Consider the following 24,375-nt stretch of genomic DNA (forward strand, 5'->3'; position numbering starts at 1 on the left):
AGCAGTGGTCAACGCCCAGAAAGGTCAAATAGACCTTAGACAGTAGAAAATAGATATCACCAGCCTTAAGCAATACTCACAGGAAGTCACTGTGCCCTGCCAGGAAATTTTGTTCTCACTTTGTGCTTCACCAAATACAATAATGAACTGATTTTTCCTTATTTTTTTTTAAACTGGTCAAACATATAAGAATGTCTTTGGGAGTAAGAGGACACTTGAAATGCCAACATGAAGCTACATAATGAAACTTAAATGTGTGGTGTGTGGCTCATATAAGAAGCTTAAACTTAATTTTATGGATTTTGTAAGTAAAGGAAATGGAAATAGTCGAATGATGTTGCATAGTTTTAGTAACAATTCCAGTGAAATCTGAAATGTTGCTGCATAAACTGCATTCGGTCTCAGAAAAGGCTTTTGAAGAAAAGCAAATGGTCAGTGTTTGAACAATCTGGTAAAATGTAACATTTTACAAATAAAACACAGACTCAGTGTCACAGTACAACCTGCAATTGCTGCACCCTTACAAAGAGTGTATTCTTTAATCCAGCATACAGTTTGAGCACCACAGTTGAAGAATAGCCCTGAGAAATAAATCATTTCATAAATCAAATCATTTCTTTGTCAGAACTCATATCTGTTTAATAGCTCCATTTAAACTTGAAAGGCTGAGATGATGTCATGGGAATATTAACAATGTCAGATCATCTGATGTTAAGGGTTTGGAGGCTAGATTTATCCTCGTCTTCTGTGGATATCATTTTGCACTTTAAATATAAAACTCTGACCGGTTTGTTGCACTTCAACTGGACAGGCTATGTAGATCATTTCTATTTGATGTTGTCTTTGTCCGGGAGTGGCATTGGTCACCCGATGTAATTTAAAAAGGATAAAAACATCTTTCCAACTTATGTTAAAAAATGACCTAACAGCAAACTGCCCTCAGCTGTCGAAGTCACCATTTCTGCTTCTTATCGGAGAGAAATAGGTGAAGAACAGCCTGAGGCTCATCCCCATTCTGTCTGCATATTAATTCACACTCCTGAGGTGTGGACAACATGAAATACTGATCTCTTCCTTAATCCGTTTGTTATTCCTCCTCCCCTAATTACTTTCGAAGCATTCTCGAGATAAATTGGGAAAGGAAAATTTGGACGTATGCCCTTTTTTCTTCTATAACCACAACATGTATACAAGAAAGGCATTTTAACATACAATGTACCGTTCTACTTGTGTCCTCAAGTCGGCGTCATTAGACTGGCATGGCTTTTCATTCACATGTCACATACTGAGCAAACTGGAAGTGATTCCGCATTGCTGGGTGATGACATAGGCATGCAACGCAGACAGTTACAGTCTTACGACACAAATATTTGTAGCAACAATGGATCTTTCCAAATGATTATTTAATTACTTCTTCAGGATCATGCATATTGATTCAGAACATCATCCTCATGCTCTTCACTTGAGCGCTGTAGCTCCTAGTCATATTAGATTGGAGGATAGTTATTTAAAAACAGCATTCTTACAGAAGTCTATATACAGTAACTGTGCACATTTCACAATTTTTGCACGACACGCCTTGTACCATCAACATGTTATCTCTCGAGCTCAGGAGCTTGTGTCTGTCTTTCGCGTCATACAGGCGGGATGAGGAAATATGTTTCAGTAAAACCTCTGCCTTTTGTTTCCTTCTAGGGACCGCTTTTGAGAAAAAAACAGTTTACCTGCAGTAAATACAATACACAATGAATGACATCATAAATCACGCTCTGTGGAAACTGCAAATCATTGATTACACACCGATCTGATCTTTTTTTTACATATAATGCGAGTCATGGTGAATGAGATTTTACAATCATCAAATAATCACTAAGCTTCTCTAGACGTTTAAAATCGAGTAAACTAGTATGTTGACTGACTTATAGGAACTGCCCACAGCCCTGGAAAAATACTGTCAGTTATTTAAAGTGGTCAATACACGGTGCAAACCAACATATTGTGAAAATAACCGTCTCAAATCTAACGGTCACTCACTGCAGGGGCAGTTTGGTGAATGCAGAGGCTGGCCTCCAGGTAGACGCAGGATGGTCACTTTCACCTGAAACGAGAAATAATTGACCGGTCAGAGGACTCGTCACACATCCATCGTCACATCCTGGATGCTGAGTTGGTGTTTTGTGTGCTGCCACATTACCGTACCTCATTTTTGAGACACTTGCTCATGTACATGTTGAACTCCTCCACGCTGCCGGTGTGCAGGTCATTAACTGCCAGAATTTGGTCTCCTTTGTGAAACAGGCACACTGTCTGTGGCTGGCCTGTCCACACAGACACACTGTGACACACACACAATCACACATTCTGGTTTTTAGTTTCATCCTGTTGCTCTCATTCAGACAGTATTTGACATGTGCTTTTCAGTTTGTGTACATCCATGTCATGGACAAATACTTCCATATTTTCCTTCTATTGGAACTAACGGGCACCCTTTCCAGCTCTGGGCCCCTATAATCAGCACCACCTTGCATTTAATATCTGAGGCCACTGAATGTCTATTGAAAATGTAAATGTCTTTGTCATAATCTGCAGATATCTACTACTGTCTTTTCTACTGCAGGTTTGATGTAGCCTATGTCTTATGGCTTCTCTACACAAGAGACGTTTCAGCCGCGTCTATTTCTCACACGTCTGATGAAATAGATATGGTCACGTTTCACTTGCTCAATCAACAATCCGCGGAGCTGTATATCTACTCCCAGAACCAGTCTTGGTCTGTCTGTTGCTGTGTTAAAATCATTAAACTGTGTTGTCTTTGAAAGCACCAGCTCTGCTAATTCCTCCATCCTTTGTCTCTGTTAGTCTTGGTGACTTTTAATAAGCAAGCATTGTAGGGGTTCTTTGCTATTTATTTCACTAATTTTCACAGATTTTGTGGCTAGTTGGGGAGATAAATATTGCTTTTTTGTTTGATTCAGTAGAATAATGGAGTTTTTATTGTCTAGTGGGTGTGGCTTCTGCTGTTTGTTATTTTGGCCTTGGAAACCCTGACGTCTTATTCGCTTCTGTGAAAATATTTCTTTCCCCTGTTAATCATCTTCATATAAATAAGCATCACTCATGGGTACACTTAAAGTGCTTCAGCAGACTTTTCTTGCTTTGTTAGACCCATCTTGTTTTTCTACATCCTGAGAATTTGGATTTTGTGCGATTAATGCCAAGAGCAGTTACTAGATCTTAGTATAAATACATGCCCACATGTTCACACAATACAGCTGAATGCTCTGACTCATCCCCCACAAATGAATAGAGTCTATAGACAGACCCTGCCGTGCAGCATTAAGTCTGTCTCAAATTTCTCAAGTGGAAATAAGGACGTGCAGTATCGTGTTTTCAAACAATTGAAATGCTTGATTTTTGGGATGACAGCAGGGAATGTTAAAACGCATCTGCAGGGTTTCATTCATATTAATGAATACAAATGTGTTCAGGATCATTTGTGGAGCCTTTCCACTTATCTCAATCAAAGCAGTCCAATATCTGAGACTGACATTTTTTTTGTTATATATACACTGCAATGAAGTAAGTGTTCCTATTTCAAACTTACCATGGTCTCCCATCCACTTCTGTTAGCGTAAGGTATTTTATCAAATCTGCCTGCCGGATGAAAAGATCTCTCTCCCCGATGGTGATGTTGTCAAGGCTTGAAAGAAAAATACAAGAAAAGCTTTATTAAGGGTATTGTATGGCTTTGCTATAGATAAAAGCCAAAATCTCAATTAAAAATGTCAATTGAACTTGAAAGGCTTTCCTGAAGTTATTGTTTGAGTTGCATATTCATTTTAGTAAATCTTTAGTGAAGTGCTAGAAGTTGATAACTCCATGGATCATAGGTGCAAGAAACACCGGTCAGCCTGTGATGTGGTGAACAAGAAAGTGGAAACTAGAGTGTCTGTACAGATATGGACTTTTAATTTCCTCTGAACAGCTCTTTAAAATTCTGCGGGCAAAGTCGCCTGAGTTACTAGTGTTTAATGTCGAGCACTGCTTATTATGATCGAACTATCATCAAGCATACCATCAAACCTTCATAAACCACTCTAACCAGTCCAGCAACATGTCAACGCTGATCTCAGCATTCCTCTCCGGGTTCTCATTTAACCCAGTCACCTTTTTCTTCTCTGTAACCATGACAAAGCTGTTTTTGACTTTCTGATCAGCAAAAGCAGACAGTACCTCAGTCTGTGTTTCAAATGTGTCTTATTACTATTAAAAGTAAAGCAACTATTGAATGAGTACTAATGATAACTCTATGCTTCAGTTGATCATTACACCCCACATAAAATGTCCCTATTTGTAGTGTATTCTTACTACAAGAGAGGTGATAGCGCCCACTTGGTGGTTACTTCTTTGGATTCAAGGTCAATCTCACCTTTCAATAGAGCTATGTGTCTGCACATTTTGTCCCTCCAGCATTTCTACAGGAGAGATGGCATCGTTGTCACTGGAGCTGCTGCTGAAGTCTGACGTAAAACGCCTTCTTTCGCTGCAAAAGCAAGTAACGGCATGATGGGATTATAACATCAGATATTGGCGTGTGTTACATTCGGTTACCAGTCGCTGATGAACTCTTGGTTAACATCTAACAAAAGTCCATAAGCCAGCTTGGAGAGACAGTGGGAATAAACCACAACAAGGCTTTCGCGGAGCAGGAACCACGGCCAGCGCTCTACGGTGAGTATGAAACAACATCTGAATTATTCCAGATGTAAAGTTGATTCATAACAACAAGTCCCTCCTCGCAAGGGTATTCCAGCTTCAGTCTTACTATGTCTGGTATGACTGTTAGCTCATGGTGGCTAACTTTAGCTAATGTTTGCTAAGGAGATCAAGATATTGTTTTATAATGAGCACCACTGAGTTGGTGTCACGGTCCTGGTATTTTTCTTGTAGTCTGCTTTCTGCTTGTTTAACTTCCTGTATTTGAGAGTTTTCCCGCCTTCTTGATTGTTGGCCACGCCCTGATCAGTTACACCTGTCCACTTCGTCCTGCACTCACCACACTTCCTGCTCACTCCCCTAATTAGTCAGTCACCATTTATAACACCTCTGTTACTTTGTTGCTTGTCAGTTCGTCTATTGTTGCTGTAATGAGTTTTGTTTCCATGTATCGGCCAGCTGTACCTGCCCGTCTTTTGAACCTGTACGACTTTTTCTTTATTAAAGTATGTTGGCAGTATCTGCTCGTCTGGGAGTATGCATTTGCGTCCTTCCCGCCTGTCCTGCTTCAAGACTTTATGACTGCCCTATCTTGTGTTACATTTACACTACAGCTTAATATTTACAATGATCCCATACAAGGTCTATTTACCACATATTTACATGGCTCAATTGTATTTAAATTTGCATGATCAGTGCCACCTTGTTCGGGTAAAACCTCTTACACAAGATGAAAAGATATGCATTTAGTCAAGCACACAAGTTGCCAAACAGGCTCTGCGGTTTTGCCTTTCTTAGATTCTTGACTGGTCTCTTGAGTGTCAACAGTTCTGTGCTGTAAAAGTAACGCCCTCATTGTTGTCAGTTTAGGTATTTGAGGCAATGAGATTGCATTTATCTCTGACGACTGAGCTATTTCTGTATCTAGGGCACGGACAAAACACGTTATACAAAGAGCATAGGGCACTGAAGACAAGGTGAATACACACGGCCCACAAAAAAAATAGAAAGCAACCTTGCAATTAATCTCAGCTCTACCTGTACTCAGCTGCTGTCTCCTCATCGAATGAAGGCAGTGGGGAAAGCTGTGTCCTCAGCTTGTCAAAGACTTCAGTGACAGACCTCATCAGGGTGCCTGGGGTAACCTTCTCACCTTCAAGGTCCCTAGAAACATTTGGCACAATGATCTGCTTTCAGTCTTAACAATAATAAACAATTATCATCATTATTGGGAAACCTGATTTGTTTTTTTTAGAGATCTTTCACTCTGTAAATCAAACTTACGCTGCCTGTGCCACTCGTGCTTTCTCTCTAATTTCGAACATTGATTCATATCTGCAAGGGACAGATATTCAAAACAACAGACAAATAATATGAGATACTGTAGAGGTCACAATTTCAGCTTGTATCACTTGAACAAAGTAGAACTAGTGAGGATGAATGGGATTCTTTTTGTCCATTTATAACTGGAAATAATAACATGTATCGGATCAATACACTGTCGCATATACAATAATCAACACTCACACTGAGTCCAAGCTTCTGCGACGGGTCGAGGCATTTTTCTCTTGTGTTAAGTAGGCTTTCGGATAGTCATAGATTGGATTCAGAGGCTCTGATAAAGGCCTTTTGGCATAATCTTCACCCTGCTGGCCAATCACAAAGTAATATGACATACTGTAGGCAACCAAGAGATCACCTCCAATTCCCCATCATCTGACAACTCTTAGAGAAATCATCCTTTGAATGAGATTTGTGTTCACTAATTACAATCAAGTTAAGATGTCACACCTTTGATTTTTCAGAGTCGGTATTCAAAGCATTTGAGGACGGATCAGAGAACGACCGAAGTTTCAACTCTGCCTGTGAACGAAAACACACACATTAAAGCACCGTAAGGAAGAATTATGAGATATATATATGTATATGTTGCTGTCAGCCCATTCATCTCAGTGTCCCCAGGTTAGATGCATTGGTTATACATTAAGCGATACTCAATTATAGATGGGTCAGGTAACAGTGAGTGAATGAAGACCTGTATTTGAGATATTTTGGGGTTATTTCACTGAAATTGATCCGAATTTCCGATAAGAACAATGACAGCACCTGCCATAAGTTCACCTGGGTTTATATTTAATTTGTGTTAATAATTCTTACATTTTGGGAGAATTTCTGGCACTAAACCGCCGAAAACACCCAGAATGGAATGTTCTTATGAGTTAGAGCCCTATTTGTATTTCTTTACTATGATGGCTTAATGTAGCTACAGGTGGTTTCAACATTCTATAGACATGGAGGGCCTTCTCAGCGGAGTGTTTAGAGCGTATGCCATATAACCGGAACGTCCCGGGGTAAATTCCAATCTTGGAACCTGTGTAGCATGTCACACCCCTCTCTCTCTCTCTCTCTCTCTCTCTCTCTCTCTCTCTCTCTCTCTCTCTCTCTCTCTCTCTCTTCTCCTCTTCTACAGTGTCCTCTGTCAAACAAAGGTGGAAATGCTCCCAACAAATATTTGCAATGATGTAAACAGATCAACAGTGAGGATACATGGATTCACGTCTTTCCCCACACAAAAAGAAACCAACGCACCAAATATATTCACACAAAGGAATGCCGTTGACTGATGTCGTTTGTACCAGACCGACAGTATGCATGCATTTAGAACATTTAGCCAAATTGATGCAAGGCATGCAACATTGTGGACCGACCTCAACAGGCACAGCTGCAGATTTCTTTTTCTGCGAAGGGTGGTTTGAAAAAACCTGGTAAAATAGGAAGAAAAGTGTAATTCCAAAAGTCAAATAGAAAGTGGATCAGTGGTTGCTTGTTGCACTCGCGAGGGACACTGAGGGGATTCAGACCGAGCAAGCGTTGTGACAATCGAGGAAGAGGTGGATAGCAGGACATAAAGGGTGAAGACGAGTGAAAAGAAGATAAAAGCAACTTGTCGGATGACAAAACTTGTTAGCATTCATTTGAGCCAGGTGACAACAAGAAATGTGAAAAAAACATGAACCTAAGTTCAACATTTTGTAAAATATGCTTTTTTTTTTCCAAGAGAAGATTGATATCACTCTCATATCAGATGGAGCCAACAATCTGTTAGCTGAGCTTAGTTTAGCAGAAAGACTAGACTGGTTCTGGTCAAAGGTAACACAGTCTGCCTCCCATGTCTCATATGTTTGTTTTCATTGTTTTACTGGAATTGTTTCTTATCCAGGAGCACTGACTTCCTGGAGTGTCCTCTGGTTGTCTTGCAACTGTTCCCAGCCATAGTTCAGCACATACTTCACTGTAAAAACTAACTTTGTTTGTTTGTACTGTTCAACCAACAAGATGTAACCTGATAATAGAGCTGGTAGGTGGTTTTTTTTTAGCCTTTGGTCACAGCCGGGCGAGCTATTTCCCTGTTTCCATTCTTACTGCTAAGCTGAGCTAGCTGGCTGTTAGTGCCTATGTATTGTAATAATATAAGAGTGCCATCGATCTTCTCACCTATAACTGCCTATAACGAAATGACTAAACGTATTTTCCAAAGTATTGAACAATTCCTGTAAATGTGGTTCGTCCTTTAAATATTTACCTCAAGTGCTGGCTGCTCATTAGACATTTCCTTTCGTAGAAAAACAAACAAACATGATAGATAAAAACAAATGCAGTGTAAGAGACTCTTGGTCTCAATAAGCTGTTACAAAACATGATAAAGAACTAGAATTTCAATGTACCTCTGAACTCATACATTTATGTGGCCGGTTTTTCAGGGCTTCAAACAGGTCGGAGAACCAGCCGTCCACTTCCTCACTAGAAGCAAGCGGGGCAAATGAAACACTTAACATCATTTTGAAATTATGGCTGTTACGTTTATTTTAAAATTCAATTCCGGAATCAAATATAGAGTAGAAATAGTGAACATTTAAGCAGCAATTTGGTGTGAGCAGAATGGAAGGCAAAGCCATTATCAGCTGATAGACAATTACTAAACAGAAAAGCAACATCATAACTAAATTTTGATTGTTTGAGCTCCCAAAATAGTCGATGGTGTGAAGAGCATGGGGGAAGTGTTTTATGGGGTGTCAGCGGGGGCCTTGAGAAGTGAACTGGCCGACCCAGCTGTGTGGCCTGAATCCTGGTGACCTTTTAAATTAATGCAATCCATGCATCTGTCACGAAAATCCCAAACCAAACTCTTAAAAAATGTATCCTGATTTAAATGGCTGCATTTCTGCACGATGATTTGGTTGGAACAAAATGTTGTTTTATTAAATACCCAGACAAACTGTGATGAAATAGTCCAGGCTGTTGATGACAGGGTTTTAATTAAGATTTGAAATTAAAGTTTTTACAGTACAGTGTAGTAAAATGCATGGAAGAAAAAAAAAAAACAGCTGACTGACCTGTTCTCACCGACGAGGAAGTAGTCCCGCTCAGCTGCCCTGATGTAGAGCACACAGGATGGGGAGCACTTGAGGTTCTTCTGGACCCAACTCCATCTCTGGTGGTCTTCAGGGCTCACATACAAGAGTGAGATTCTGACAGAGGGACACAAATGACATACATGTTGGAAAAAAAAACTAAAATGTAATGCTGGATCTTCTCTCAAAAACAAAGCTGGTTCAACTGCATTTGAGCGCCATTAAATACGGTTAATTAGTGAATTTGTGAGAACATACTGTGATAATTCAATCCCTCCAAGGGGCTTGTCCTTGTCCTCTGGACTCCTGAAATACTTCAGGAGGTGCTCTTGCTCGCTGACTTTGAACAGCACAAAATACCGCATCTTCCATGATTTCTGCAGGAGAAACATGATTAAAAAAAGAGAGAAAAGAAATGTAATAAAACGCACATACACACATAGAGAGCTGCAAATCATCCATCATGCCAACTCTGTCACCTCTGTCTTCAACCGTTTTTGGGGAGGAGACTTGAGCAGGTATCCAGATCTTATTTCCGTCGTACCTCCGATCGGTTTGTAGAACACCGCATTTCCGCCTAAGGTCACAAGCAAAGCCAGATGTTTTGGGATCAATTTGTTAAAATCGTTTTTGTTTACAGAAATATATATATATTTTTTCTTTTTCTCTTTTTTTTTCTACAGTCATTCCACAAACGCACACACACATGACAAACCCAATAAATCTCATAACACAGTTCCCCATCTAACCCCTTGATCTATTGTGTGTGGTGGCTTGTTGATGAAAATATACCCCATAATGACCTTAATCGACCCCTCACTCACCCATTAACCGGATCACACACAAGATGGACACACACACACACACACACACACACACACACACACACACACACACACACACACACACACACACACACACACACACACACACACATCTATATACATTTTAGCTGGACCTCCGGTTCTCGCTCTTACACTCATCCGTCTAAACCTGTTATTCTCCTCAGTTTGGTTTTGTCCCCTTTGTTTTTGTCCCTGTCTTACTTTGAATAATTTATTGGATGGTATATGTGTTCATGTTCTTGTCTTCACTTGTTTTGTACTCACTTTTCGACACAATAATAATACTAAAAAAACATTAGCACATTCCAGGTTTCCTTCTCAAATAGATGTTTTGTGACTTGACAAGATCAGCTGTAAAAACTGTTTTTGTTTCGTAAGCAGTACCAAAGATTCCAGTAAATAACTACACTTATCACCTAAATCAGACCTCAAAGAAGATTACCTACTTGTGCTCTTTTGGCTCTTATGCATTGTGACACCACACCTAAACAAAAATAACACAGGAATGTATCAGTCTCTGTCACCTCAAAACAGCATAAAAATATCCATAAGGAAATAGTTCACCTTTTGAACTAACAATGCAGGTCTTAAATAGGCTCACGCCTCGGTCAAAGCAGAGAATGAATAGAGCTCTATACACGAAACACAGGCAACGTTAAGGGTTATGTTCATTCTTATCTTTGATTTATAGATATTTTCCAGTAAAGGCAAATCTGCCGTTATTGAAAACAAAAACAAAGTCTAAGTATCTCAGGCCTTTGTCAACTTTTACACAATTCAGCACTCACTTTTCGAAGACGGAATCAAACATGTGTTGGCAAGTGGACGCATATTCAATTTCGTATCACATCACAAAGCAATACGGCAGGAAAGACAAATATTTTGAACACATGACTCACTATATACGCTGGCTCTAACAGCAAAAACAACACATAATATTCTTATTCTTACCTGTGGAGCACCTTGAGAGATACTGCTCACCTCGCTCTCTTTGACTCAGTGTTGCAGCATGAGGAAGCTGGATGCTTCCCGGTACCTGTTAGATAGTAAAAATATACTCATGCCGGGAACTGGAGTTTCTGGTTCCTGGAGTTGCTTTAAGGTCTACCTGCGCTGTTGTTTAGCTGTAGAATTCCATGCAGTGAAATGTCTTTGTGAAGAAAGACAATGAGCATTTAAGGCAGGCACCACATTAAAGAGCTCTGGAGACAAAAGAAAAGATTGATGCCAACTATTGACACCGGATGCTTTATAGGTTGATATCTCATGAAGACTAATGAGTGTAGCAGGGACAGGGACTTAAATGTTCCCCAAAAACAGGTGACATTTGTAGGGTAATTCTGTTCAGTGGGTTATTCCAGTTCACAAATATGTCAGATTTAAGGAAGTCAGATAATTACTGGGCCATTTAAACTCCTGTATGTTTTTTTTAAAGCATCTACAAATAACAGTTTATGAAGACGCCAAGTCATCACTTCATGAACTGTAGATGTGTTTGTCTCGATTGTATTTATTAAAATCTGTGACAGTGGTCACAAGTGAAAGCTCACTGGCATGGACTGATATCCACTTTAACAAACTTTAACTTTAACCCTCTTATTTAGCTTTCATAAGCACTATATAAACATTTGATAAAGGGTTGTAACCCAACATAATGTAGTTGTAAGCATACACAGATACATTTTAAGTGTTTAGTACAGAATTTGCCTCTGCTATACAGACACAGTTGACATTATTACACCTATATTGTCATTCATAATCAGTTTATACCCCAGCCTTTATTTCTGGTTGGTGAAAAAGTAATTAATAAACACATATATCTGTGTACAACTACATCATAGTGTATTATAAACCATTTATTAAATGTTTACATAGGGGGGGTAAAGGGTTACCAATATGTTCATAGCTAGGCTAATATTCAGAAATTGGAGCATAGAAACACATGATTTGTTAAAAGATTAACAGGTGCTTTATAAGAGAAGCAACATTTCTCACTGACGTTTTTGGAGGTAAAATCCAGACAGTTAAATGATCTGTTTCAGATTTCAGATAATGAAGCTGAGGCCTTTACATCACATTCTCAGCGTCTCTCTCTCTATAGTGGTTGTCTCAGCAATCATTGATTTGGAAATTGTCCTGCAAATGGGCATGTCAGTTTGAACAATCAGTTTCCCCGCTTGCACATATGCACAGACCATTTGTGCTATGCAAAGGTCACACGGGTCACGGTAAGGAGTTTTAACAGGCATTGTCTGAGACTAATGTAACTGGCTCAGGGTGAAGATGCACTTCAGTCACCGTGCCCTTGTGATCAAGCACTATATGTGAATCATCCATGAGATACAAAAGCAACATCAATCTCCCTTAAACTTCACAAACTCCCCCAAATGTGCATCTAGGCCACGAGCACACACACACACACACACACACACACACACACACACACACACCTACACACATACATCAAGGTCAGAGTCATGTTGGTATTAATAGAGTTCTTACGGGCTTCTTTTTTAGTCGGACATGGATAACTCTTCCTCAAGTCGGACAGTTTGCCCTTGCGTTTGCCCTTCTCTGCCCGAATCTTTGTTTCCTCCCTGTTCTCTTCAGAGTTCAGATTCATGTCCTCTCCTTAATAAAACAAGGCATGTGCTTGTAAGAGCACCAGGACAGATATCTCAAGGCCAAAATGTGCCCCCCCCCCCCCCCCCCCCCCCCCACAACATAGCCTTCACGTGTGTGACAGGCCTATAAAAACCCTTGTGGTCGTGTTGCCACCAGTCAGTGGAGTTTAGTCTGCACTACTACACAGAAAATGAGCAGTAAGGTAGGAGGGAAGGCCACACATGAAGTAAGCACTTTCACTTTTTTTTAGAAGAAAAGCTAATGCCACTATTGACCCAACGCCCTTTTATCTGCAGTTTTTGATATTTTTATTTGTTTTCATGTTATCTGCCCGTCTGTGTTTCAAAGGAGATTCTCCTGAAACATCAGCAGCACCTGCAGAGACAAAGAGATGGCATCGCCCATAGAATGAAAAAGCTGGCAGCTAAGCAGGTGGAGATAACAGTAAGTCTATTATTATATTTTCTACCAGTGTTCTGTTGTGAGTAGAAATACAATATAGTGCAAATAGCTGACATCTGTCACTAGCTGATAATTTATCACCTTAATTCTTAGCCTGAAGGCAAGTAGCCAACACCTACAAAATCATACATGGCAGTCTCTGCACCTGTTCAACTTCGGAGACGAGGTACAGTTTGATTAAGGTCCACGCTGTTCCATCAGTGTCACTGTGTGTGAGCATTATGTTTCAAAACAGCCCTCGGGACATAGTCCTAAAAACAAGATGTGTGTTGTGTGACCTGAGGAGATGGGATTTATAGTTTGTTGTACTTGTTTAATTTGATTGTAGCTAACAGTGGTGCAGCACATTCACTCTCAAGGTTAAATGAGTTCCATCAACAATGGATTATTTCTTCACATAAAACTGGCTTATTTTGGTTTTGTGCATTCTGTGGACTCTGCTGTATGAAAACTTATTCTGTAGATATTATTCCATACGAGCCAACATACTTTGAGCTGAACTGATAATAAACTAATTGTCAGGATTTGCTGTTTTTCTTCATTTTATTTGATAGTAAATTGATTATTATGAGTTTTAGACTGTTGATCAAGCAAAACAAGCAGTTTGAAGACATCAACTCAGGAAATTGTAAAGACCGTTTTCTATTATTTCCGGACATTCTTAGACCAATCAATTGACCAATTATGTGAAAAAAAAGAAATCGGACTGGAAATGAAAACCATGCAAACCACCATTGCAGCTCTATTGTGTTCAGAGGTGATTATATCAGTGGTTCACAAAGTTAGGTTTGCTGATCATATACTGTAATCTGCTAATACAAATGCATTTTAACTCCCATGGCCCTCTCATTCTTAGAAAAAGACCAACGCAGTGAAGGAGAAAATTAAGAAAAAGTACGCGGACATGAAGCGAGTTCTGGATGAGGATCTTAGGATCACACTGTCCCAGCTGGACACCGAGTACGAGGCCACAGAGAAGTTAGTGGAGGACAGGATAGAGGACTGCTACCACCTCACTCAGGAACTGGACCAGGAACTTTCTAACATTGGCGCCCAAGTAAATACACAGAAAATTGATATTCAGGTTAAGACAAGGACAAGTTCAAAGACTTCAGATTTCATGCAACTTATGTTGCTTTTAATCAATTGTACTGTTTGCCTCAAGCTGTTTTGGCAGTAACGATTTATTCTTTTTAAACCTTCTACAGAATGCAGAAACAGAAAAAAGGTATGTTTACATTTTAGGAATTCAAAGCTTGATACAAATATGAATTTACAAGCACCTAAGTTTGAGCTCAGCAAGTAGAAACTCTTTGTTTTGTCTGAAACTAGAATATCTAAGACTCTGAAGCTGACTGACCCCGACATGATTCAGATGGATGAGTTCAAGAATGACCAACTACTGAGTCTCACCATCAACCTGCTACTGTTCATCAGATCCCAGGTCCCTGTCACCAAGAAGCTGTTTCAGATCTGTGAGTTCACCTAAAAAAAAACAGGTAGATTGACATGTGAGGCAGTCTTTCTCCTGGCTATGTCAAAGGTTACAGTTACTGCTGATTATTATACGCTGTTTGTGTTGATTGTGGACTTGTGGGGAGAACATGATGACTGGTTTCATAGAAGACACTGAATCTTCCTGATGTCTGTCACACAGATGCAGCAGACGTTGTCCTCGAAGCTGAAACTGCCCACCCAAAGCTGATCATCTCTCCCAAAGGCGACTCAGTCACCTACACGGACACCTGGCAGGATGTCCCAGAGACCCCCACCCGCTTTGACACCACCCTGAATGTAATCAGCAAGCAAGGCTTCAGTGAGGGCCGCCAGTACTGGGAGGTGGATGTGAGTGGGAAGACTTACTGGGAGCTGGGGCTCACCTACCCGAGCATTCCGCGCAAGGGCCGAGAGGAGGACTCCTGGCTGGGCCGAGGCAAAGAGTCTTGGTGTGTGGAGTACTTTAATGGAGACTACACAGCCTGGCATGGTGGTGTCCAGCATGAGCTGCCTCTGCTGGCAGGAAAGCAGTTCACTCGCATCGGGGTGTACTGCAGCTTCCCCGGGGGTTTGGTGTGCTTTCTTGGGGCTGATACTGTGACCCCCCTCCACTGCTTCTGCGCCGGGACCTTCACTGACACCCTACATCAAGCATTGTGTCCCGGTCACGACAACGAAGGCACAAACTGGAAGTCCCTCAAGATCTGCGATGCCTCTCGATCAGCTCCTGTTCTCTGAGGTGGAGCAGGAATGCCTCAGCGGCACAAATGGACAGGAATGTGTTGCGCTGTGGGACATGCGCAACAGTTGCCTGATCTGACGTTCTTAACTTGTGAAACCAGATCACCTGTCAGTAATGTGCGTGTCAAGCAAGGCTAAATTTGCTTGAAGGAATTAACTTTTCACGTTTTTCTTAATACAGTAGTAGACACACCAACGCTAACATGACGTTAGAGCTGTTGTGCATACTGCGAAGCGTTTATTTTCAAAAGCTTTTTTTAATGATGAATCAGGGGAATTGAAAAAGACAGTTGAGTTGGCAAAGAAAGTCTAATTAAGAAATAGTAATACTTTGGTAAGATAGATTTGCTTTTGGACAGTCGATTAATAAGTTGGATCAAATTGTACTTCAAGGTTAATGCTGGTGATATTCTACACTTTCTTTTCTTATGGTCAACAAATCCACTGAAAGTACCACAACCAACAATGGGTTCGTCCACCGCACATTTTGTTTTATCAGATGTTACTTTTTTGGTATTTTTATGACAGCTGGAAAAATAAAGTAAAGAAAAATAACAAATAACAGAAAGCTGAGGATGTTTGTCTACTGGTATGGGTTGCTGAAAATTACACCTAACAGTGGTTATAACTTTTTATATGGATTTTCTTTTTATATATATATATATATAAGTCTAAACTACTACATTTTGAGTGTCTTCAATATTTGTTTTCGGCAATATTCAGTGTAAAACCTGTTTTATTGTGTCTGTGTTTACAGATGTGCAAGAAATATGAAACAAAACTCATTAGAGAATATTTATGTTTAATACAATAAAGTGTTTACATAAGCATTCCTCTGTTTTTGAAGTTAATTATACAAGGTATTGCCCCAAATGAAAAATAAATTGGGCCTGATTAAACTTTCAATGTAATTCATTCATTCATTTTTCCAAATCTTCTCAAATATATTCCTGAGGACAACAGCATTTAACACCAGAAAGCATTTTAAAATTTTCCCCGTAAAAATATTTTCTCTCCCTCCCTCAATTCCAATCAAAAACAAGTGGAGCAAACACTCCTTTCAGCACAGGTTGGGCACCACACCGCTGATCAGAGATCCATGTGTCGAGTTGTGGCTGTATTGGACAAGTGCACTTGGTGTAGAACGGGACATGTCTATAACTTAAGCCAACATTGACCAACATTCTGGCAACTAGAAATATGATGTAAAAGTGTTATCAAAAAATAAAATAAAAAAAAACTGATTAAAAATACAAGTGAAAAGGGGAAAATAAAATGACAAATTAAAGCTCTTGCTTAACTTTTCCCCTGTTACTGACACATGCAATGGTGTGAATAATGTAAAAACTTTGCAGCAACAAAGATTGTGTATTGCCGACATGTGGATTGTGTATGTTCAGACTTGTCACCACCAGTAATAGCTGCCTCTGTGATTGACAGACTTTGGCACATTAACACAGCGTATTTGCAGTAACAAACTTTGTGCAAGTTGAAATGACCATCAGCAAATGTCTACAATATAAAACATATTTTATATTTTACCACAAAACTCCATCATAATAATAAATGTACTAAATTATGCAAAATTGTTTTAAAAAAACTTTTTCTTTCTTGATGATTTGGGTCTTTCTAAATCAAAGGTCAATTAAAAAAAAAATACAAATAGGAAGACTTTGCTGGGTATCTCTTACCAGAGTGTAGTGTATGTTATGACAATGTACAACACTAATATACAGTGAAATGATGTGGTTTGGGCCCTAGTCCAGCTTCACAATATAATATTTCCCAAATTCATGACACAGTTTTTGACAGTTCTCTTTCTAGTGTAAAAATCATACCGCATGTGTCCTTTTATTCATCAAAGTTAATAAAGAGGAATGTCTGACTTTAAAGATTAAAAAAAGGGAAATTCATAAACTGATTTGTTGGACCAAGACGAGTGCGTAATTTTGATTGTATGCAAATATACGAACTTCACTTCCTTTGGAGTGAACAACAAGCAAGTGAAGTCTTCAACATCAGGCTAATAAAATTGGCAAATTGCAAATAATCCTTGCTTTTGTGGGAGTGGACTATATACTATGCACTTGACCCAAGATCTCATAGAACTAATCACAACACAGCAAAAGATCACACCTTCCTAGCCATACGTATATGACATTCTTTAACATTACAATAACCCACGTCATGGGACATTAAAGAACCTGAGGATGCCAGCATGCTGCTACCAACTTAAAACTTGCTAGGAAGGCTGAGACACTGAGCCTTTGGCAAAAGTATCGTCACATGTTTCTGCTCATTGGAGTGTTGTCTTTTTTCTGTTATCTCTTTTTAGGTATCTGACAACTGAAAACATTGAAACACAGATAGCTGAAAATGATCTGATCCATTTTCCAGATGCTTTTCCCCCTCTCATGCATCAGACATGGTTTGTAATCAAGGCCGCTCCCTCATCAATTCCTATAGTGATCAAAGGGTTTTAAACACTCTAATCACTTTCCTGGTGGGTATATATATATATACTTTCTATAGGCTTTTAAAACATTCAACTGTCACCTGGTTTCCAATATATTTTACTGTGCAATGATAATTACACTTTACAAATGCTTTGGGCTGCATTTGATCTCTCAGACCACTAAATGTTAATTATTTTTAAACCCATTTCATGTAATAAATACAAGAGCCATATTTAAGTGGAAGACTCCTGTCCACTCTCTACAGTTCCTTTTCGACATCTATTGCAAATGCTGGAAAATGGAGAGACTCATATTCAGATATGATTCCCCCAAACCCACAAAAAGTGGCAGCAAATTTTTCCGGGCTGGTGGAACAACATGGATATTTCACATGCCTGTCAAAAGAAGATCAGATCAAATGTGACGCCATTATTCCGAAGAATAACCTGAAGAAGAGGAAGAAGTTTCACCATCAGCACATGAACGCGGAGTGCCACTAATAATATTTTTCTTTCTCACGGAGTGCTTGTTTTTCGGGCCCAACTACACATGTAAAATGTCGTATGTGCTCCAAATGTGCAGTGTCATGCTGGGCCTGAATCATCCCTGAATGCTTTTAACGCTAAGTCGCTACCTGAAACGGTCAGTCAGTCAGTCGGTCAGTCAGTCAGTCAGTCAGTCAGAAAGGGCTGGCGTTCAGTTGAAATACAGTTCTTTCGTCAGCATAGAGACCACGCAGGGAATCTGCTTCTTCTCACTGAAGCGTGGGTCTTCAGACCAGGACTCAAAGCTGGTGGCCACCATGTAGTTGACCCGTGTCAGGATCTGCATTATCTCCAGCTGCTTGCCAAACTCGTTGAGGACGTTGCAGAGCGCCTGAACAAACCAGGAGCCGCGCCCAGGGTTCCTCCATGAGTAATAACCTGGAAAATCAACATGAGTCAGCACTGAAACTAATGTCTGTCTCAACCGATACATCCAGCACAGCACTACTTAAACGTGAAACTGTGTTTACCTGGCACAGTAGAGTAAGCAAAGAGGAAATCTGCCTCTACAGGGATCTTATGTCTTGGATTTGCATCCGTCTCCAGGGTATCGTTTGGCGGACCCGAATCTGTCTGTATACCGTCATCAAATTCGGAACCCCGGCAAGCCTGGTGAAGTAAATGAAATGACATTTCATTGTGATCCTGAGTAGCTTTCTCAACGATGACCTGGTGAAGCAATTCAAAATTAACTGTTTTTAAAAGCTGAGATGGGGCAAAATGTAACACATTAGCTATCATCTGTCCGTGGGCAGCAACTGAAAGCCTTTTTAATCTGTCTTCTCAACAAAAACACACGTTTAAGTTACATGTTTGTTTGACCATTTGGGTCCAAAGGGCTGAACGTGACACAAATCTACAAGATAATTTACAACTGTACAACATGTTTTTATATCACACCATCTTTCATAAATGAAACTCTTCAGAAATTCGTACCTGGATGAAGAAGAGTTTTGGCTTTCCGACTAAGCTTTTGCACATGTCCCCCCTGAACAGTGAGGTCATGGACTTGATGGGCATGGCTCCGTCCGTTCCGTAGATCATGCCCTCCTCACCATGGCTTAGCAGGATACAGGCGAAACACGAGCTGTCACTATGGTCTTCCTCCGAGGCTGACCCATACACACACAGACAAACACTCAACTCTTAGCTCGGCTCAGGCCTCATTAAACTGAGATATATTGTGTGAAAAGTTGACATTTTAGGGATCCGGAAGGGAACAGAAATGTGCCGGTTAAACTGAATGCCAATTAGATTTAGACTTTTGAATTTCTGGGCGCACTATAATGGGACAGGATATTGACACTCAAAGAAAGGTCAAGGGGTCACCAAAATAATTAGGATTAACCCGAAGAGGACCATGAAAGGCTGTAGCAAATTTCATGGCATCTATTCTGCGGTTGACGAGGTAACTTGCTTTGGACGCAGCGTTTAAATGAGGGTCGGACCTGAGAAAAAAAAACTGACTATCAGCTAGCCTCGCTGCTAGCTGGACAACATATGTGCAGATTCAAAAGAAAAGCCATTAAAATGTCATATCATAACACAATAAACAAAAAAATCCATTTGTTTCCCCAAGAGCGTATGGCCTGAGAGGTGACTTGTCCATCTTATTATTAGACCTAGCCAGTGGATGTGCAAGGGCTCTTATCAGTTACACCAAAAGTATTGATATTTTGGTCAAATTGGTAGCAAATTCATTAGGATGTGTTTAATTACTTTTACAACAGCCCCAGCGGCTGTCTGACCTGGCGGTTTTAAGAAACAAATGTACTATAACAGCACTCAAGAGTCTCTTGAGTGCAAACTTGTGCATGTAGATCCCACTGCAACCTGCAAGCGAATTAATCCGGCAGAGCTAATGTCTGTCTGGTATTGAGATTCTTAACTTTTCTTAAAATTGAAACATTTTCACATGAATAAAATAGGGTAACCAAGATGCTGTTGAAAGTACTATCACTGTACTATGTTTTACTGCCAGTTTATTAGATACAGATACTTAAACTAATCAAGTGAGGTACAACAGTCCTGCAATAAATCCTGTCTTCATGAAGTTAAGAATGATGAATGTTGTTATTCAACTTGTTTTGATTCAGTTGTATTGTGCCATACTAAGACATGTTTGTCCATCCAATAATATATCAAAATGAGTAGATTAAATATAAGGAGTTCTCCTCTTAACGTAACAAAATACAACTAAACAGCACTACAAACTGGAGCCTCTAAAATGACCACAAAGTGAAATCAACTTCTCTCCATTATCACCTTTGCGGTGGAAGGATTCTATGCAGAAGCGTTGGATTAGACCGCATTAGTTTTGGTGTATTAATAAACTGGCAATTGATTATATGATTGTTTACGGCGTGACTAGAATGTCAGTATGTGTATGAAGCAAGAAACCCCCCTTCCACCACTGAAAATGTTTTTACGGCATCTCCAAAAGCTTTCCTCTATTTCTTATTTGTTAGGATCGGTATTGGCATCGTATTAGTTCAACATTGTTACTTACCCCCATGAAAGAAACATGTAAAGTGTAAGGACTTCACTACTCACCCTCTCTGAGAAGACTCTCCATCTTCTCACATGTCTGATCATTGTAGATGAAGACATCGAAGCCCAGGCTCTTGAAGCATTTGAACAGCTCTCCTGCGTCTCGGTCCGTGCCGTTGCGTACATTCATCCCTGCCGAGACAATCTGCTCAGATTACGCGCTCTTTTTGAACCAGGTATACACTGTGTTTGAAACATGTCTCGCCGTACCTGTCTTTTCATCAAAGTTTTTGTTGTTGATGATGATGCACTTGCCCACTCGTTGGTGGCTCATCTTATACTGGAATGTTGGTGAAACGATTCTGTAATGGCTTTCAGAAGAGTAGTCCTGCTCCCGCGTCTTGCCATCCTTATTCTTCTTACTAAGAGAGTCAGGGAGAAACAGGGAATCACGGACAGTTAACACTTCATGGTAGCGTTGTTTGAAATTTAAATTTCTGCAATTTTATCTACTTTTGAGCTGTACTTAATGCTAAATGTTTTAAGTTCAGCTGGTCTTTTGAAAGCCTGCGACTTGTGTGGACATAAAGTTGATGTATACAAGTCACATAAATCAAATCTATGACATTATTACACACAAAAACACACACAAAAATAAATAAGAACAGTAAAAGGGATGTAAATAACAATGATGATAACAACAAATGGACAGGCCATTTGATTTTTCAACTTCCGTAATGTTAACTTTCTTATCTTACATGGCAGCTTCTTGCAAAAGTGAAACATTTTCAATAAAATATTCTCGACTCTTAGAGAGCCAAGCCCAAATGTTTCCACACGTAACAGTTACTTCATCATAAGCAAATGTCAAGACTTCCAATGCAAAGAAAACTCACGTGAAACTGACTCACTCTGATCCACTTACTCAGAAACCAAAGAGTACATACATTTTCAAATAAGGCATTAAAGTCACAGCCACATTTGATCGCAGTAATCCACCATCGGAAGAAAGAAGAAACTAGAACATTGTTGCTCAGTGCAGATACAAAAAAAATCCTAACCACGTCAAGGCAGATCGAGCGAGAGTAAATCTTCCACGGGAGGCACTTCTCAAAGACCTGTCATATTTCCATTCTTTAAAAGATGCATCCAGACAGCAAAGCCAACAGTGACCCGTTAGGGGCTCAGAAAATCCAGGCTTGTTCCAGAAGAGCCTCGTCATCAAGTTACTCAAACACGGGAACAATGCACGGCAATGCGCACCAACTGTCTCATGCACATACTCACAGGCAGCCCAGCCATATACAAATCAACATGTGATCCAGAACTTTTTGCAGCCCCCCCCCCCCCCTGCTGTGGGCTGGGCATGGCAGAAAGAGTAGCAGGTGGGAGGACGGTGAAGAGGAATACGAGGCGGTTGTGTCCTTCTTACCTGGGTTCGTCATTAAGCGCTACGCCACTCTGCATCTGAAATGCGTTGGGTTTTGTCTCCTTTTTTTTTTTTTTTTTGCCCCCAAAAAAAGTTTGTTTCTCCAGATCTGGCAGCTTAATTTTTGGCTGTGTGCTAGGATACTGACATGCTCTCTGTACTGGATGGACACCTGACTGGGCCAGCGGGTGCTGAGGACAGGGGCGGCGCACTGTGAGCCCCCTGAGTCAGCAGCCTCGCCACCACACCAGTGCTTTCTAAAGGCCTATTCACACATGGCCCCTGTGCCTCGATGCCTGCTGAGGTCAGACAGGGCAACAAGTTGCTCCTCTGCTGACAGGGACATAATCCACCTGTACCGGCACACATACATGTGAGAGCCTTATCACCATCAACTTTAGAGCTGGATGCACAAGAAGATGTACAACTAAAAAACATCTATTTCTGCTTGCTAAACACCTCAACATATGCAATAGAACATCTTAGTTATCAATCATTACAGTCTTGGTTGAAAGCAAGATTTAGCCTAAATCCAACCAGTTCAAAAGATACTTTCTAATGAAAGACACACACGCAAGTACTGTAGATAAATTGGTATCAGTTTTATGTAATACTTCTAAATATGGAGGTCATCTTTGCTACCAGATAACCACGACTAAGTGGCAAACAAACAAACCATTCAGCAGAGTAGGCCTACGTAACTCCTTGATATACAACGTGTTGTCTATAATCAATTCAGCCTATTGGGCACTTTTATTTGGTTGCAATCTAAAATGACAGATGCTTCTTTAAAATGTAAATGCCAGTCAGAGCACACAGGCTCTTGTTTCATTACCACTGTCTGGGAGAAACAGTTGACAAATGTTCCCCCACTGCAAAGGTTCACAGCGCCACCTTGTGAATCAAACAGGAACAAACAGAGTCACTGTCACACTTTTAAAGCGGACAGAGGGCCCACATTCTATGTTATCATACTGGATGAACATATCCACAATTTTAGACTTTGTTGTAACACAGTCTAATTTTGAGCAGCCACTTGAGGACTGACATCGGTCCCAAAATTGACTTTAACATCATTTCAAAGCTCCTTGCCCCGTTACACTAATTAGGCTATCCAAAACTGGGTTGCTGTGTCAAATCAAGGGTAATAATTTGATATTTTTCAAGCTTTCAAACCAGTGGCGCTCTCGTGTTACACGCAATCTTACCACAGTGACGTTTTTCATCTCTTGTTATTAGTCATTGTGAATAAGTAAATGTTTGAGTATTTAAACATGAGTGTGTGTGCACATATAGTTTATTTATAAGTGGTATAGCACCACAGCAATAGTTCTACAACCATCACTTGAGAAATATGTGCATTTAAGATATGAGAAATATATAATTGGCTAAACAAATCACAGTTTCAGATTTCAGATTCTCCTAAACTGGAGAAACAACTGCACTAAAACAATGCCAGGGGTGAAAATCGGAACAGAGGAGGAAACTGCCACGAAAGAAAACACGAAAAGGCGGAAGCGAGAAAAAACAAACAGAATGTGAGATAAATAGGACCACAGCTGCAATATTTTGCAGGACTTCCTCTCAATGATGTATGTCTTCACATCTTCAGACTACTGGAAATGTTGAAAAAGGAAGTCACCCAAAGATCAGAAATCTTCCTCTGCGGTCAGGTTTGGCGTCTGTCTGGTCTCCCGTCAGCTCAACTTCCTCCACTTCAGCTCCAAGATCAGTTGGCTCAGCAGGTTCTCCAGCCATCTGCAGTCAGGTTAACAGATGTATTTACTGTATATGATGCCACCAGTTTAATCCCCTGTTACATCCAACTTGTTAGCCGAGTGTCTGATTAAGTTAGCTCAGCGCTAGAAACGCGTCAGCCAAAAACAGTTTTCCGTTTAGAAACGGTTAAGACAGCATGAACGTGCACTCGTTCGTGTAATATGTTATGTCACCTTAAGTACTGCACACAAGTTGATTGTGGATCTTTTTTTCCTCTCCAAAGGTTTTCGGCCAAGTTTCTGTTCCTTAGAGAACTTGAGAAAGCGAAAGTACGCTGAACGTATTCTCAGGAGTGCGTAATTACGCCAGAGCGCTGCGTCAGAGCCCTGCGTCATATTCATATTAACCTATGAAATTAGCATGTTATCAAACTCCACA

The 24,375-nt window shown here is 40.2% G+C and overlaps 3 protein-coding genes across 8 annotated transcripts; 1 reads left to right on the forward strand and 2 right to left on the reverse strand.

Moving 5' to 3' along the window:
• Nucleotides 1-504: 504 nt before the first annotated feature.
• On the reverse strand, nt 505-12,535 carry LOC306713124 (pleckstrin homology domain-containing family S member 1-like). Of its 6 annotated transcripts, none has more exons than XM_079182720.1 (17): nt 12,476-12,535; nt 10,925-11,009; nt 10,420-10,457; nt 9,608-9,705; nt 9,387-9,505; nt 9,111-9,245; nt 8,442-8,517; nt 8,300-8,329; nt 7,425-7,478; nt 6,508-6,579; nt 6,244-6,362; nt 6,001-6,051; nt 5,755-5,880; nt 4,430-4,543; nt 3,605-3,700; nt 2,200-2,335; nt 505-2,098 (listed from the first exon to the last, which is right to left on the reverse strand). In XM_079182720.1, the coding sequence occupies exons 3-17, from the start codon at nt 10,442-10,444 to the stop codon at nt 2,027-2,029; spliced, it is 1,323 nt and encodes a 440-aa protein (XP_079038846.1). In that variant the 5' UTR covers nt 10,445-10,457; nt 10,925-11,009; nt 12,476-12,535; the 3' UTR covers nt 505-2,026. The 6 variants fall into 6 exon arrangements, with proteins under 6 accessions (XP_079038846.1, XP_079038845.1, XP_079038848.1 ...); XM_079182719.1 differs by having other exon boundaries at nt 6,244-6,365; XM_079182722.1 differs by lacking the exon at nt 7,425-7,478.
• A 253-nt stretch (nt 12,536-12,788) lies between these two features.
• Nucleotides 12,789-15,295, forward strand: LOC306713265 (E3 ubiquitin-protein ligase TRIM21; the record flags this gene model as incomplete). The annotated part of the gene is made up of 5 exons (XM_079182918.1): nt 12,789-12,800; nt 12,947-13,042; nt 13,917-14,144; nt 14,367-14,535; nt 14,718-15,295. The coding sequence occupies 5 exons, from the start codon at nt 12,789-12,791 to the stop codon at nt 15,293-15,295; spliced, it is 1,083 nt and encodes a 360-aa protein (XP_079039044.1).
• A 794-nt stretch (nt 15,296-16,089) lies between these two features.
• casp7 (caspase 7, apoptosis-related cysteine peptidase) lies at nt 16,090-24,277 on the reverse strand. Its single transcript, XM_079182054.1, has 7 exons — nt 24,171-24,277; nt 23,861-23,976; nt 21,060-21,211; nt 20,853-20,981; nt 19,236-19,411; nt 18,770-18,908; nt 16,090-18,677 (listed from the first exon to the last, which is right to left on the reverse strand). The coding sequence occupies exons 2-7, from the start codon at nt 23,974-23,976 to the stop codon at nt 18,451-18,453; spliced, it is 939 nt and encodes a 312-aa protein (XP_079038180.1). The 5' UTR covers nt 24,171-24,277; the 3' UTR covers nt 16,090-18,450.
• Nucleotides 24,278-24,375: the final 98 nt, after the last annotated feature.

The sequence above is a fragment of the Pholis gunnellus genome (assembly GCF_910591455.1).
Source record: "Pholis gunnellus genome assembly, chromosome: 21".
Classification (NCBI taxonomy): Eukaryota; Metazoa; Chordata; class Actinopteri; order Perciformes; family Pholidae; genus Pholis; species Pholis gunnellus.

What these genes read in the sequence shown, in the direction of transcription:
- LOC306713124 (XM_079182719.1), bottom strand. Translation starts at nt 10,444, where the DNA reads ATGCATAAGAGCCAAAAGAGCACAA. An exon ending in CCGACTCTGAAAAATCAAAG is followed by an intron (nt 6,366 to 6,507) that starts GTGTGACATCTT and finishes GTGATTGGCCAG; the next exon opens with CAGGGTGAAGATTATGCCAA. An exon ending in GCAAGTGTCTCAAAAATGAG is followed by an intron (nt 2,099 to 2,199) that starts GTACGGTAATGT and finishes TTCTCGTTTCAG; the next exon opens with GTGAAAGTGACCATCCTGCG.
- casp7 (XM_079182054.1), bottom strand. Translation starts at nt 23,976, where the DNA reads ATGGCTGGAGAACCTGCTGAGCCAACTGATCTTGGAGCTGAAGTGGAG. An exon ending in GGAAGATTTCTGATCTTTGG is followed by an intron (nt 21,212 to 23,860) that starts GTGACTTCCTTT and finishes TGACTCTCTTAG; the next exon opens with TAAGAAGAATAAGGATGGCA. An exon ending in CAAAACTCTTCTTCATCCAG is followed by an intron (nt 18,909 to 19,235) that starts GTACGAATTTCT and finishes TTACTTCACCAG; the next exon opens with GCTTGCCGGGGTTCCGAATT.